Here is a 17,153-nt window from a genome sequence, read left to right on the forward strand (position 1 = left end):
CAGAGAACTAAGCTAACCAACCAAGACTTATTTCCTTTGTACTACTGCCAACTCAGTCTATGAAATAAGCAGGGTTTTAAGATATCGAGAAGTACTCAGTTTCACTTCCAAACCCCGTATCTGATTCTGATTATATAATTCTGCCTTTTAAATGCAAACCAAGGGAAAGGATACTGTTGCCAATGAAAAACTGGGCAAAGCACCTCCACCCCAGCTACATGCCATTCAAATAAAGTCAGAGCGGTTTTGAACCTTCAGGATTCCATTTAATTTTTAGTCCATATAATAGCTTGCCTTCCCCATTAGCCATTAATCTCCCTGGGACTTCAAGATTCTAATTATGCAACTAAACATTAAGAAAATTTAATCACATGAGCATGCCATAATTTAAGGAGACCCTATCAATCTGAAAAGTCATTACCTACCTCATATTTTAGCTTGCGTTGAATGGTACCATTGTGAAGCTTCTCATTATTCTGAAAAGAAAATAAAGAGCCCTCTGTATTAAATTATAGTGTGTTCATAGAGGAGGAAAAAAACTGATTTGATTAGAAATATTTATGGGAGCAAATTTCTAAAGAAACATACTTGTCATTCAACAATGACAACCTTTCAATAGAATTTATACTCCACGGTAAACATGACTCTATCGATCCCTCTGCTTGTAAGAGAACTGAACCATTTACTCTGAATCTTAAAATTCTAAGAATATGAAAAGCAAGATTTCCTAAGGACAATTCTTAAATCTGCAGGATAGAAATGCAATGCTTTTAGTTTGATAAAAATCAACTTGTTGCAAATATGTATTTTCTCAAAAGCAAAATTATATTTCTATTTGGGATAATTTATCAAGCAAATTAAATACTTAAGAAAGCTGGTTGTGCTTCTTTATTTTTATTTAAAAAATTTTTTTTCAATGACAATTTACATTCAATATTATATTGTATTAGTTTCAGGTGAAGCTTGTTGTATTTTTGGTGAAAACAGAAAAATGTTATACGTAGAATTTTTATATCTATTTTTTAAATATATCATTATTGATTTCAAAGAGAGGAAGGGAGAGGGGGAGAGAGAGAGAAACATCAATGATGAGAGTCATTGATGGAGCCCGCAGCCCAGGCATGTGCCCTGACCGGGGATCAAACACGATCTCCTAGTTCCTAGGTCGATGCTCAACAGTTAAGCCACGCACGGCCGGGCTATATGTAGAATTTTTATAAATCAAACAAAATAAAACATTTTAGGAAACTTTATATTCACTTAAGAATTTCTGCCAGAAGTTCAAAACCTTCAAATAAATAACGTTACCTTTGAACACATACTATTTGTTAACTGTTAGGCTCCACCCTGTATTTAATTTTTCTAGCACATTGGCATCTCAATTTTTCCACTGGAAAACAGTAACAGAAGATGCCACCTCCACCGCCACCAACCTGTTGAAAGGCGATCTTAGAAGGGAGGGGCTGCGTTACTTTTGCTCCCCCAGCTCACCTTCGTCGTATCTGTAGCTGTGCTGCCGTCACTGAAAATCACACGATGCAAATCCTGGAGGCGCCTCTGGACCTCTTCTTCGATGTAAGCGCTGACCCTGGGAACAGGGAGGCGGGGGACTTGAACACTTCTAATCGGAGCATTTGAGATACTTTTCTACTATGCCCTTCATAACAGACAACGTTCTCATTCTAAATGCCAAACGTAACAGCATCTCCGGACCTTAAGCATTTCTCTACTTCCTAAGAAATCTAGAGCCACGTGTCACTATCTGTGTTTCCCCCGGGAGAGAGGACTGGCCAGACAGCAGAATCTGAGAACGGAAGGGCAGCTCAAGGATCCCACCCAGCTCTCTCCCGGGCATCCTGCCTGGAAGCCCGGCTGCAAGGCGGGGGGGACCACGTCCACTGGTGTCTGAAGGGCCCAGCCTCCAACCATGAGTCACGGACTGAGACCCAACACTTCACTCACTGAACCCCAGTTTCCTTGCCCAGAGAACGGGGATGGTCATCACTCACATCACAGTCATTTAGAGGATTAAAGGTAAAAAAAAAAAAAGACATAAACAAAAGCAGCGAATGTAATCTTCATGAATTTCACTATCTGGTAAAACAAGGCCTTGCACTGTTCCTGTTCCGTCTTTTCTCTTCAACTGGGTTCCCTATACCTGGCCAGGATAGACCATATTTTAAAGGTCTCTATCTTCCAAAATGCCTGTCCCAGGACCAAGACAGTGGAAACCAGAAACAGGTGACTTCTGAGGCAGTTGTCAACTGAACATTTCACACCTCATAGAATGTAGGTGAACTGTATGAAGTATAACCATTCACGCAGAGAAACCAAGGAGACTGTGAGTTTCATTTCCATCTAAAGTCCTTCTAGTGCTTCCAGCCACTCAGATGGAAGTCTTACTCAGCTCTAGGCTCTCCCTCCCCCAGCTCTACAGACATTGATCAGGTGGATTAGTTCAAATGAACTGCTTGGCATGTTTTTATCTTACCACATTAAAAAGAAAATCTGGTTTTACCTTTCTAAACACATGCATAGTCCCATAAGTATTTTTTGTAGTACTGACCACAGCAAAATGATTTTCTGAAATGCTAAGTAACGAGATTAATATTTCAGGTAAGAGAGCCCAGAAGAATGCAGTCAGGGTAATAAAGTGCAGTATTTACCTTTCAGTATTGAAAATAAAGTCATGTGCAACTCAACCTGAGCCAGGGCCACTTACAAATATATTAGCTCCCTGGACGTGACTTTAATTTTTAAACTAGCCCCGTGGAATATGCAGCCCTAGCTTTAAAGGGCTACAGAGGCTCATGCTATTCCGAGTACATTTTGATATCCAAATATACACCTCCTGATACCCAGGGCTCAGCACTGTCCAATCTGAAATGTCCCGATGACATAGATGGGGCTGAGAAAAATAATCATATTCCTTATAGCTAAAGAATGACTGTGTCAATTTATCTGAGAGTTCTGAGCCACAGAGCAATTGGCAGTGCCACCCAAGTTGAAAGTCATTTCACTGTAGTAACATCTGGTATATATTTATGCTCTTCATGATCATTCTGAATATACTGGGACAGCTTTTGTAACCGACTCCATCTATTTGTAATCAATGACTCCTATTAACGCTATTTCTTTGTTCCTCTCAACTTGGCCTTGCAACACTCTTTCTGGATGAGCTGGTTTCCCAGGACCTTTTATTTCTACCTTCTCACACAAACTACTTGCGCCAGCATTACTTGGATTTAGCTCGGTGGTTCTCAGAATTTTGATTCCCTTTAAATGAAACTCAACACACCATTGGCCAGGCAGTGGTTGATGGAGACAAAGCACATCTCAGCGTCATGAATTGTCACCTTTGGCAGACCCCTCCATAAGGAAACTGGCCAATATGAGTGAGGTACAGTGACTCACTGAATCACAACAGAAATGGCATCAGTTTAACGCCCAGTACCTGGCATCCATCAGAGGAACCGGGTGAGGTTTTTCAGCATTGGATGAGCTAGAAGGAGCAGCCTTTCCCTCCAAAGTACCAACATGCCCCTTCTGAACATCATCAACCTCATAGATCTTCTGTTTCAACTGCTGGATTTCATGTTCCAACCTGCAGAGATGGAAGTTGCATGAATTCATTCATTACCAGTATTTCCTGAGCATCATCAATGATTGGGACATTGCTCTAAAAACCATGGAGGATCCAGACAAAAACTCTGTGCAAAGAGCTTTACCTTCTCATAGAAAACAGACCACATACCTAAAAGATAAGGTATATGGTATATGGAAAGCAATATAAACACAGAAGCTAAGCCATGAAAACCAGGAATCTACTTTAGCTAAGGCAGAGGGTGTGAAAAAGGCAAAAAGATGAGAGATCTAAGAAATTCATATAAACTATAAACTCTGAAACCAAACATTTATTTCCTATGATAATCATGCACTTAACATGAGGTCAGGTGTCTGTAAGGCTATTCTGCCACTTGGATCCAGGGCCGTCAGGCTAGAGGACCAAGTTTGCCAATGAATTTTGTCCCAGGAAACACAAGACCCAGCTGGGGGCCGCAGCCCACGTGGTGTGTGAACTGGGGCAAATTAATGAAATCTGGGTCTCTATGTCTTCAGGTATCAAATGAGAGAGTCAACTAGTCTCCCTTAAATTCATTCAGCTCCACAAATCAGGGATTCTAGCTTCAGACGCTGATGTCACCAGCAGCAATCTGACTGCTCTGTCCTACACGTGAAAGCCATGTTGTTAACTGATGAGATGGGATTATGGGGTCACCAGGGTTAGCACTCACAGGTTCCATGGGAGGCCATGCCCTGCTTAACTCAGCCCTTCATCTGTCCACTGATTAGCAAGTACTTACTGAGCATCCTCTTGCAGAGCACACAACATTTTCAAAGGACGAGGGAATGAGTATAAGAGAGTGATATTAGGGGCCAGGTGGTAGGCCAGCAACCAGGGAACAATATTAACAGGGTCTCAGAGATCGTAAGGAAAATGAGCCGGATATAAGCAGGTAACTACCAATGTTTGTAATGAAAATGATGGCCAGCGGAGTTGTTCAAAGGCATCTTTCAGGGCTGGGACCATGGAAGAGACTCCACAGAGCAAAGGGATTTGAGTGGGTCCCTGAAGGCTGAGCTGGATTTTTAGGCAGGGCTCCAACACATGTGACGAGCTGCCTGCCCATGGTACAGCTCTCGTCAGCGGACAAGAGGACAAGAGGCTAAGAGCTGGGAGGAAAGCGGCCCTAGGTTCAAGTTGCAGCTCTGCCACTTTCTGCCTGACACTTGTCCCCAATGCTTATATAACCATGGGGTAGAAAAGAAAAAAACACACAGAAAATGGATTAAATTTTGTTCACAAAGCAACCGCCAAGTTGTCCAATCTGGAATTTAACATTTCACACTTGTGGATCTCAAGTCAGGCTGCATGGCAGGCCCTGGCTCAGCCATGAGAGCAGAGAGATAATGAAACACTAAGACACCGCAGGAGCATCACAGCCAGAGCAAAGAGCTCAGATTTGTGGGCCTGAATTAGGTTTTAGCAAAGTCTACTCCATCAAACACATGAAGCTAAAAGCCTCCTTTGTGTGGCTGTTAGAGGAATGCTGACTGACACTGGGAAATCACTTCCATGGGAATCAAAATGCTGTATCCGCTATAATAGAGTATTAATACTAAATGGCCAGGGTGCGAAGCCCGTTGACAAAAGCCAGGGACATCAAGCTGAAAGCTCACGCTGCATTCTTACTGCACACTGCAGGATGCAAATTGAGAGCGTGCTCTCCACTACTTTAGATTTCCGGGGGCTGGAGCTTTGTCCAGCAATTTCGTTTACATAACACACCTGCAATCATATACTTAAACCTCCAACCTATTTCCCTAAAGTAATAGCATTATGGTTTTGACTGTTATTTGTTGCTGTTTTGCCTGCGGGAATTACCAGAGAGTAATTGTAAATAGAATTCAGAGTATAAGCAGATCATTTGAAAGGAGGTTGTCCTGACCTTTTCAGGCAAGATGATGGATGGATGGAGGCTCCAGCAACAACTCAGAGTAGGCCTTGCCTGTCATTAGCATGGACCCCAGGCCTCCGCCAATGTCAAGCTGGGCTCCTATAGGGCAGCAGACTGGGCTTCTGTTGCAGCCCCTGCAGAAGGCCTAGGGGTGGGAGGAATGCTGGGGAGGGGATGGCGCTCCAGGCCCTCCAACCTGGCTTCACTAAGATCGCAACTGACCAAAGGCCTGGAGCTAAGAAAATGCTCAGACCCCTGGTCTCATCCGCCCCTTCCTATAGGGTGAGGACACTGTGGCTCAATGATGAAAGATTCTGCCCTAGATCACCATGGCAGAAAGGGCCAGGCCAGCAATGAAGCCCCCTTGCAGGATGACAAATCAGGTGACGTGAGTCTTGGCATCATGTCTGCAGGGCACCAGAGAAAGCGTTCTCGAATTCGTGTCTTTCCTCATTTTGAGAACCTACTGTACGGGAATTAGTGAGAGGGGATAGGTGAAGGAAGGGAATATTCTTTGTCATGAAAATAGTGCTAATTCCCAGTTTTACTTTTCACAACACCAACAGTAATATCAGTAAAAGATGGTCAAACATACTTGAACATACCAGTGTTCAGAATCATCTGGTGAGTTTTGTTTGGTTGTTTCTTTTAAAATACAGAATTCTGGGGGCTCCCCTTCAATACTGTGAATCATCGGGGTGGGAGAAGCACTGTTCTGTTCCCTCCTAGGTGTGGAAATCAGTACGCCCCGCAATCTGTGGGCACAGGGGGTGCCTTACTGTAACTTGGACTAGTCAGGGAGAAGGGAACCAAGGCTGGAAGCTTTCAGTCCTCTGCATCTACCAAATGCCAAAACCTACACACTCCACAGGTCAGCGGGGGGATGAACAAGGGCTTTGTTTTTGTTTGTGCCTTTTCAACTTTCGGCCAACGATTCTAAAACAAAGATCCCAAAGAGGAAGTAAACAACGTCGAGGGACATTTTTTCTAAGGCAGGTACACATTTGCCTGTGTAGTAGAGAATACAAAAGCTGAAGGAATCGCTTTTAAGAGACAGAGGGAGGCACAGTGCGAGGCGCTGACAACGCGCCCTCTGGGCACCGGCACCAGCGCTTGGCCGCGCTCCCCCTGTGCGCCTCACCTCTCCCGGTCCTTCTCCAGGGCGTCCCGCTCCGCCTCCAGGCTGGCCTCCAGGCTGGCCTCCAGGCTGGCCTGCACCCCGGCCGGCTCGCCGCCGCCCAGGGTGGCCAGCCTCCGCCTCTGCTCCTGGGTGTCGGGGCCCGGGGCGGCGCGCCTCTGCAGGGCCGAGTGCCTGCGCTCCAGCCCGGCCACGGCGCGCTCCAGCGCCTCCCGCTGCTGCTGCTCCCGCGACTCCAGGATCTCCTTCTCCTTCCTCCGCACCTTCTCCTCCTGCCGCGCCACGTTGGCCGTGAACTCGAAGGTGGCCTGCAGCCTCTGCAGCTGGCTGGCGCTGGCCTGGTACCGCGCCAGCTGCTCCGCCTTCTCCTCCATCTCCTTCTCCACCTGATAGAGCGTGTTGTCCAGGCCCAGGGGCCCGCGGCCCAGGGTGTCCAAGGCCCTCTGCTTCTCCTCCTGCAGCGCGGGCAGGTGGTCCTGCAGCAGGGACTGGAGCTGGCGCTCCTTGTGCTGCAGCCGGCACTCCGCCGGCTTTATCTTCTCCGCGTCGGGAGCGGCCGGGGCCACGGAGGTGACGCTGTCGCCGCCGCTTCCCGGCAGCCTAAGCCCCTCTCCGGTTTCAGATCTGAGGCGCTCCAGGGCTGCCTGCTCTCCTTCCACTTCCGTCCTCAGGAGGTCCCTCTGCTGCGCCAGGTCCCTCTCCAGGTTGGCCAGCTTCACCAGCTGCCTTCTCTTGAACTCCAGGAAACGCAGCTGGGCCCTTTCCAGCTCCTCGTCGCCGCCGTCGTCGTCGCCCTCGGCGCGGGCCTCCTTCGCCCGCAGGAGGGACTCCCGGATGCCCTCCAGGTCCCGCCGCTCCTCCTCCACGCGCTGCACCTCCCCTCGCCGCAGCAGCCGGATCATGTCCTGCTTCTCCCGCAGCTGCTCCTCCAGGTGGGCCACGAGCAGCGCCTGCTCCCGCTCCTGCTCCTCCAGCCGCTGCTTCTCCAGCGCAAGCTTGGCGTGCTGCTCGTGCTTCTCCCTCTGCAGCCGGTCCAGCTCTCGAAATATCTGGATCTTCTCGGCCTTCTCGTGGCTGCTGAGCTCCTGGAGGCGCTGGAGCTCCTCCTGCGCCCGGAGGAAGCGCGCTTCCTCCTGCTGCTGCTTCTGCAGCTCCAGCTCCTGCTGCTCCCGCAGCCTCTCCTCCTCGAACTTCTCCTTCTCGGCCAGCAGGTCCTTCAGCCGGCTCTCGATGTGGAAGCTGCGGCGCTTGAGGCTCTCCTCCTGCTTGCGGATCTGCAGCTGCACGATCTCCGTCTCCTTGCGCTGACTCTCCACCTCCTGCTGCATCCGCTCCAGTTCTGCCTTATCTGATTTCTGCTTTTCCTCCATCTCTTCTATGAGTTTCCTGAAACGCAAGATGGTCACCGATCGTTACGGGAGCACCGTGTTCAAACGCTGCTCTTTCCCCTGACTGAGATGCCCTGAAATGAACACGCGATATACAGCCAAACCCTCTGCAGCAATGCCAAGGAGGGGGAGCTGCTGTCCCCGGCATTTCCAGTAGCAGACTGTTTGATTTCTTTACTCTGTACCTGTCCAACGTATCATTTGCCCAAGCCCTTCAAGTAGCCTCTGATACCATTTCTTTGTGGCGTCTATAAGCATCTTGTGTTGTGCGTGATGTAATTTTAAAAGCCCCCTGAGCTCAAAGAGAAAGAACTGTGCCCAATTTAAATTGAAATGTGAATAATCTTATTCAGCCCAATGGTTAAAATGCAACAAAGTCAGTTACGAGATGACATCAAATAAAAATGCTTATGCTGTCTTAAGCTCATTGGGGTCAAATATCCAAGCCAAGATAATCGACAATCCACTGCTCCTGCTCATATAACTACATGTTATTTAGCATTTAATCACCAGCTTAGGAAAAATGGTAATCACCAAATGGCCCAAAATATTCGCTTATTAATACATGACATTGAAAATAACACAGTCTTCATTAGAAAATGTAAATGCGTGACTCCAGGGGTTATGTCGTGTTTTGTCTAGTGGAACAAATGACCCCCACTGGGTGCTAACTCAGTGTTTCCAGGGTGGGGTTGCCTCCGATCTTATATGATGCTGAAAACTAATTCATCTGTAACACCTAACCTCCAGATTTTAGAAAATATTCATTTTGTAGATTTTCTATGGCCTAAGTTCCTACTCCAATATCTTAGTCTATTTCTTGGACCGTTAAATAGAAGAAAAAAAGGAGATTTTTATCAAATAATTACATTCAGAACATATAAAAACTCTCCAAATCAATAAATTAACCAGACACACACACACATATACCAAAAGAAAAGTGAGCGAAGACTACGAAGCAGATTATAGGGGGAAATACAAATGGCCAACCAGGGCTGGAAAAGATGTTTAAAGAGGGGGGAGGCATAGGAAGGGAAACTGTCCTTCTTTCAGCTTTTTAAAAACTCAGCTGATATTTTTAAGGAAGATATACTTTTGAGTTCAACTTAAACAAGTATATATTTGGCCTATTAAATTAAATGGGTACATTAAATTTGTCTACTGACTCTGGTTGTCCTTTCTCACAAGTATTTGAAGAGGAACTATTTAAAAAATTCAGACGTGAAATAAAACTAACCGGGTACAGAAAAATGGCCCCCAGTCATTAGACAGGTAAATAAGAGACACAGAGTCAGAGGGGGGCTATTGAACAGACAGAGATGAAGTCAATCTAGACATTAACACAAGAACCCACAACCACAGGAGCCTCAAAACTCAGTAACCCATGTAGCTTACCTTTTGCTTTCTAATTTTTCAAGTTCTTCACGCTGTTGCCGCTCAAATTCCAGTCTAATAAAATCAAATGAAAATGAGTCACTTTTCTAAAAGAGCTCTTCTCTCTCTCTCTTACTCTTTGTATAGGTAAGTAATTACAAAGGGCATCAGTTATTTGAGTACGATTTTTCATTACTATGGATTAGAGAGTTTAAAATGTATACATTGCTCTATGACTATGATTAGAAATGAAACATACTTTTTTAGGTGCTTAAATTCAGACTAAAAGGAACATATTTTACTTAAAGGGAAACAAACAAAACACCACGGTACTGAAAAAGCAGAGTTAAAGGAGAATTCTAAATAAGCATGTCTACTCCATGCAGCTTAGTCACCGGTGAGCATATAAAAATGGAGAATCTCTACCTTAGACAGATGGGTCCTTTTATAGGGAAAAGACTGCCAGGGAGGTAGAGAGAGAGAGCACAGACATCAATTAAGAAAAGAATTAATTGAGAAAAATATCAGGAGAAAAGCAGTAAGATACAACAGCCAACAGCCATGCACAAACTGAAACATCTTTTTATAAATACCACATTTCCCAATAGTTTCTCGAAGCAAACACTCCCATACTCCAAAGAGTTAGCTCTGTTATGTTTTGCACACTTCCCATGATAATTAGAGCCTAATAATAACTGAGTATCAATAATTGCAAATAGTAGTCAAATTCATACTTTCTACTGTACAGATAGTTATATTGCAGGAAGTTTGTCAAGATGCTCCTTAACTAGTGTTTCACTAAAATATTGATAACAGAAGCTGATTTTTTTCTCAAGTACTAGATTTAATTACTGCAAGATTTCAGTATTTCTATGAAATAGCATGAACTATAATTCGCACATTTTCCTGTTTTGGTAGGTGGCAGATATATCTAAAAAGTTGAACTATGGAAAAATTCAGCATGAATTATTTTCCTTGGGTAACGTGCAAGTCTAAATTGACCACAGTTACTTTTACAGTGAGTTAACAAATATTTCAAGCAGATCTGTTACCAATTTAATTTGTCCTGATATTGAGAATAAGCTGTCTGAGGGACTTTGTGCTGAGTGATTCAGTGTTAGCTTACACTGTGTTCCTCGCAAATCCTTAAAATAGCAAATGGTACCTTCAATTCACAGATTAGGAACCAAAGCTTGGATATGTGAGTGAACTTGTCCAAGGTCATAAAGATAAGATGTGGTGGAGCCAGAATTTGAACCCATGACAGCCTACTTCCAAAATATCCTCAATTCATTTTATAAGCAATGCTCAGGTTTGTGATATACTGTAAGGAGAGGCAAAGCATGGGAGAGGCAGATGCCAGAGTGAATGGATCAGGAGTGCTCTACGGGTCGGGGAAGGGTGGCCTGAGAGCAGCAGGGGAAGACCTAGGAGTCTCTGGGCTGCTGAGCTCCCCGGTTCCCCCTCGGGAGATTTCATTTTAGAACATGTGATTGGGTTGGGGAAGGGAAAAGTATGTGAATGAGTGGTGCTGTGGCCCTCAGATGTATGAGCCACAGCTCTGATCTCTCCCGAAGGGTACCATCTATTGAAATGTAAAGTTCTGAGTCAAGAAATCAGAACTATGTTGTACCCCTGAAAGTAACATAAAATTGTATGTCAACTGCAATTGGAAAAAAGTTTTAAATATTTTAAAAAGTAATCAGACAGAGATTCCCATTTTAATTCTTAATGAAAAAAATGTATGACTTCATTTCCATGACCTGTTTCTAAATAGGAGCAAGGTTTGATTGCTTTCTACTAAAAGCAATGTCTTTGATAAATAATGACTCCCATTTCCTCAACAATAAGAGCAAAACAAAAAACCATAAAGATGCTCATTCTTAACCTAAAGCCCCAGTCTGAGGAGAGTGTCATAATTACAAAGTTAGGAACTATATTTTAAAAATGAGCTGATGTGAGCTCTGGCTGCTACTGTATAACCTCTGTAAAATATTACTTATTTACTAATTATACTTTAAAATGTCCCTTTCCATAACCAATGATAATTATTTCAAATAGCACATCTCAATAGATTGTAAGATATTAATGTGTGTTAATATCAAGGAAAAAATATCAACTGTAATTGTATTTTAATGTGGCTTCATTTTCAATATGTGTCACTCACTATCTTACTTTACTCGAATTAACTTGGCCCCAAATGCTAATTTCCTAAATGTCCCAGTTAAAAGGAAAACCACAAAAGGATATAATTTTTGCAGCTGTTTTTAGCATTTTAAAATGACATTTGGAAGTACTATACTGTGTTAGGGCCAACAAAAAAGCATAGTTTACTTTTGCTTTTTATGAGAAATGGCTCTTTGTTTTTGCATTCAAAGATATCTAGCATTTTTAGGTCTAACTGCACATCTTACAACTTATATTCCTGTTCCCATTGGGAATGAATTAGCAAGCAGAGGGGTGGGGACTTCTCAGCTAGCACCGCTGCACTGAACTGAGACTATGATTAACAAAATAAGGAAAGGAAAAGAAAAATTTAAATGAGACGAAAGCATAAACATTTGAGTCCTGTGCCATCCCAGTGGCGGCTAGTTTTATGCCTCTGAAGTCACCGCACTTTCTAACGGGGGAAAGTGGGTCCTCTAGTCCAGCCAAGGCCTGCGCTGGCAGCCGCAGAGGGCGTGGGCAGGGGGGTGACGGAAGCTGAGCTCCAGCCGCGAGTGGCTGGGAAGGAGCGTTCACCCGGCCGCGGAGGGGAGCTGGAGGTCGCAGCCCCCCACGTGGGTATCTTCAGTAGGTATGTGGACAGGCAAGGACAAAAATCCGGTCAGTGGGCAGGCCTGGATCTTTCCTCTGGGACCCAGGTTTAATCAAACATAGGAACGCCTGCATGCGTGTGCAGTCCATGAAGTTGCAGGGCCCTGCATTCACTTGATGCCCTTTGAAATTCTTAACATGGGAACAAGAGGCCCCACGTTTCATTATGTACTGAGCCCTTCAACCTATGTAGCTGGTCTGGTCAAGTATATGTCATTTTTTAAAGAACTCCGGCCTGTTCCCTGGAATGCTGGGTGACGTTGAGATCCCGATTCCGGTAAGGGGTGGATGGAAAGGAGCTAGAGAGGACCGGAACTCAGTGTCAGATGGCCCAGCTCTCCCCCATCCTTCAGAAGGGATTAGGTTCTGAGCCCAGTGGATTCTGTCATAGTTTAGACAGAATGACTGACCTTCTCACCACCCTCAGAAACTTCCAGTCTCGCGTTGCCTTCTAAATGAGCAAATCCCAAGGGGGAATCTTAAAGACTAAAGAGAAAGCTTGAATTGGGATGCTGGAGTTGGTTCAGGTCCTCCCTGACCTTGACAACTCTGGCGCCAGGTGTTCTTTAAGGGCTGAGCAGAAGCCAGGTACCACCTACCCCAGGGCAGGCACAGGAAAACCTGAAAGAAGACGCGGCCATTCATCCAGACTCCAACTCTTAGGCAAAGGCCTTGCAGTCTCACTGTGTTCATCCGTTCGCATGAAAGCTTTCCTTAGAAAGCTAAGAACAGCTGCTCTGTAGAGGGCTGTAAGTGCTACACCACTCAGCCCCGTCTCCTTTCCCCCCAAATCATGACGGAACACATCCTGATACCCTACCGCAGAGTGACTGACATACAACTGCACTCCGAGGTGTGCATAACAAGACGGGGGCTCACAAATCCAGGAGGTTGTAAAATGAAACCCCGTTTAGGTAAAAGTCAGAGTTTATAACACAAGGATCCCGAGTACTCTGGGAATGGCTTTCTAACAAACTTTCAAGTCCCTGGTCTAGCAAGCACTCACTAAAGACTTCCCAGAAACCAGTCTTAAGCCTTTAATATTGCAAATGAAAGTCCTCAAAGAAACAAAGATCATTTTTGAAAAAAGGGTAATATTTGATACCACAAGCATTTTAAGCGACTTTCGCTTTAGCGTATTTTTCCTAACAGTGCTCCTAAATTGCTCTAATAAAGAGGGCGAGGACCACATGATAAACCCAGGAGACCCCCCATCAAGCCATAGCATCACAGGCAGTTATAACTCCATGGAGACTCAAAAGAGCATTCACTGAACTCAGCACACACCCTACATCCTGCTCCCCCCTTTAATTTTACAGGACAAGAGACAGAGGCCCCGAGAGTTTGAGAGAGAGGTGTCAACCAACGCAGCACTCTCTTTGCCTTAAGAAATAACAACTTTTTGTGCCTCCCACGCTCTCAAGAGGAAAGTAATTAACAGCAGCAAATGCAGATAAAAGCAGCACACCCCTCTCCATGAATGCCCCATCTTGGTAGACAGCCTTTAGCCTTCGCAACCATATACACACACACGGATGAGAGTCTACAACAGAGTCTTTTTTTTGGTCATCTTTTTCTCTTAATATATACCTTGAAAAAAAATCCCCAAATCATTAACTGTTATTCTACAACATAGTCTAACATCAAGCAGTTCTGCAATATGGATGCACCGTGATTTATGGAAGCAAACTCCTCCTGCTGGAAATGCACATGGTAGATGATTCTGACAAAACAGTCCGGTGGGCTCTACACTGGGAAGCCCAAGGAGAGGTTTGTTCAAAAAAAGAAAAGCTGTGCATGTTTGTGGGCAGAGAACACAGACACCAGAGAAGGGAAGTTTGAAGATGCAAAAAGACCAAAGTGCCCCACAGTTCCCCTGCGTCCATACATCCTGGAAGTGAAGAGCTTCACAAGTCTGTCCCACACATTTGTACTCCTTTGACGTTGCCTGTTGAGGACCAAATGCTGACACACTCAGCGAGCAATGTCTGAAATGTGCACCTGTCTGGGACTGAGGCCAGCTGAGGTCTGGGAGTGCCTCTCGGGCCTCCAAGGGCCGCCCGACTGCTCCCAGCTCTCCACGGTCCTGCCTTTCCTTTGCTGGGCCTTGCACCCTGCCTTCCCCTGACTTCTCTCCATCTCTCTTCATTCTTCCCCTGTTGCTGGAACGTAAGCCGCAGCTCCATCAGGTAAAGAATTCAGGGAGGTGTGGATATAGGTGAAGAAGTAACCAAGTGGAAAAGGCTTATATACGTGGATTAACTGCAATGTAATCAACAATTTGTGTGTGGGGGGAAAGGAAATATGCCCCAAAGTATTTAATAATTAAGCAAGCATTATATTATGATATAAACAGAAAAAAAGGCATGTTCAATGGCATGGGAAAAGTTCACAATAAAATGGTAAGAGAAAAAGCAGAATACAGAACTGTATATCTAGTGTGATCTCTATTTATTTTTTAATACTCTATATAACACATAATTACAATATCTGATGTACAACTAAATACATATACTATAAAATGTAAGTAGATGTTACAAATGTAAACCAATCATTATTTCTTGGTAGAAGGACTATGAATGCTTGTGATTACTTCGTTCACTCCTGAATGCTTTACTTTTTGTAATAAGCATTTAAATTTATAATGAGACAAACTACCTGTTTCAAAATTTTTTCTTAATTTACTGTGATTACAGCAACCATTTCACTTCCTTTCTGCTTCTATGAATCTCTGATTCATTTCCATTTATTCCCAACAGTGATGATGATTAACCTTTAGAAAATCACAAAATATGGGGGTTGTTGACAGTGACAAAACATCTGACGTCACTGATGTGGAACATAACTATTCAAGGTTATAGAATTATGGTCTGTGATGAAAAAAAAAAAGGTGAGGGATGGAAGTACCTCATTATGTGGTAGGCAGACAAACATGTGCAGAGCAAGGGCCATAGGCCAGGTACAGAAGGTCACCAGGGTGGAAAGCCCCGGTGCCTAGAAATGGGCAAACAAGGCCCTCATCCCAGGATAACCTTTCCTCCCCTAGCATGTTGCTAGTCATGCAGTTTAGACCCCCTTAGAGGGGGAATGAACATGGTGACTGGGCAGTATCCCTTAAGCATTAAGCCCCCAGGACAATAAGGCTCTGACTGGCATCAAATACATCTAGGCCTCAGTAGTGTTTCAGTTCGACGCCCAGAAAAGCAGCAAAACCAGACAAGTGACACCACAGCTGACCTCAGGACCAGGTGCACTGACTAATGACCCCCTGCTCTGGTGTCGACCAATCAGTGGAGACCATGAACCTGAAAGGACACACCTGGGAAGCTGATGAATATTCTATTCAGATCCTCCCCTGGGACCGCCCCTAATATCTCCACCCTTAAAAACCCTTATAGGACCTGAGAGCACACCCATGTCTTTCCCCTTCCCTCCCAATTTTCTTCCCCCCCAAGGCATGGTTTCCTTGCCTTTCTTTCCCCTAAGCTCCAAGTGCCCTGCCTTTGCTTCTGTAACTTGTTTCCTGAGCCCATTTCTTCTACCACTCACTTCTTCTACCTCTGTGACTTTCTAAATAAACTTTCTATTATAGTTTAGGTCTTGGCTCTGAATTCTTTCTTAGCCAGAACTCTAGTGCGGAGGTTGTTGAACCGAAGTCTAACACCTGGTGCTGTTTCGCCACCAACAGGACATAACAGTTCTCTCTCTCTCTCTCACACACACAGACACTCGCACACACTCAATCAACAATTATTTTTCAAACCAACCTACTTAGAAGCGGGGATACAGTATTAAGAAAATCAGATCCTTTCAGTTTACCACAAAATATACAGACGAAGAGTCGACCAACAGTTGCACCAGCAGACAAAATTACCTACAATTTAACGTGCTACTAAGAAAAATAGAGGTTGTTATGAATGAATATCCAAGGAGATGAAATTTGGATTGGGGCTGGTAGGGCCGCTACGAGGAAGTAAGACTTAAACCGAGGGTTTAGCCGTGTGAAGCGCCGGGAGACCCATGCTGAGTCCCAGGAGGAGGAAACGGCATGAACAGAGACCTGGAAGCAAGAATGGACAGGCACAGCTGAACCCTTGGCTAAATCTGCACCAGGCTCTAATCAAAGAGTTAAAGTACAGAGAGCTGGTGGCACGTAATTAAGTTAATACAATATGTTCCTTGAAAGAAAAACTGGGCTGTCACGTAGGACTAAGAGGAAAGCTACTAACTATAACTACCTAGCCCATAACTACCATTCATCATTTCACCAGGAAAAGTCTCATCTCCTCAGCTGACCTTTACAATCCAGCTTGACACTGTCTGTGCACAATGCAAACCTAAAGTGACTGAATAAAGACTAATTATTCTTTGAATCCTATAGCTCACTTTTCTGTCCCCTCTGAAAACAGAAGACACAGGGAGCTCATCGCTTAAAGTGGCTCACCGTGAAATAATATTTAAGGACAAAAAAGAAAAGAGCAAAGCCAGTAATTAACACTGATCTGTTAATGGGAGGAAGAAACTCACTTCTTTCCTCTGCTTTCATCACAAGCTCCCCATGACTGTATGTTAACAAGCTATTTAAGGCACTCTCTCTCCAGCAACTGTAAAGCCAGTACACGGTCCATAAAAAAGCAAGACAACTGAGACAAAGAGCTGGAGAAGACATCAGCCTTGCAGCAAAGCAGACTTGTGAAAAATGGTAAGGCCCAATAAAATAAACCGGCAGAGATAAACATGGTAAAAAAAAAAAAACCATCCACTAAAGCTCAGGCTAACTTCCTAATCACCAGCAGCATAAATATTGCCAGTCACATATAGAAGAGGTTCATGCTTGAGGTCAGCAAGGAAAAATAAAAGGGATATCACAATGTATAGAGTAGCAAAAAGGAGAGAGAAGGAGAGAGAAAGCAGACC

General features: G+C 44.5%; 1 protein-coding gene across 2 annotated transcripts in view; it reads right to left on the reverse strand.

Annotated features, from left to right (window-relative positions):
- KIF16B (kinesin family member 16B) overlaps positions 1-17,153 on the reverse strand; it is a 197,053-nt gene that overhangs the window by 63,266 nt on the left and 116,634 nt on the right. For both annotated transcript variants that reach the window (XM_087818884.1, XM_087818883.1), the window contains exons 18-22: positions 9,441-9,494; positions 6,661-8,043; positions 3,455-3,604; positions 1,492-1,588; positions 426-476 (exon numbers count right to left, since the gene is read on the reverse strand). In XM_087818884.1, coding sequence (XP_087675010.1) covers positions 426-476; positions 1,492-1,588; positions 3,455-3,604; positions 6,661-8,043; positions 9,441-9,494 — 1,735 coding nt within the window. The remainder of the gene's footprint in view (positions 1-425; positions 477-1,491; positions 1,589-3,454; positions 3,605-6,660; positions 8,044-9,440; positions 9,495-17,153) is intronic.

Source organism: Miniopterus natalensis, chromosome 7 (genome assembly GCF_054644295.1).
Source record: "Miniopterus natalensis isolate mMinNat1 chromosome 7, mMinNat1.hap1, whole genome shotgun sequence".
NCBI lineage: Eukaryota > Metazoa > Chordata > Mammalia > Chiroptera > Miniopteridae > Miniopterus > Miniopterus natalensis.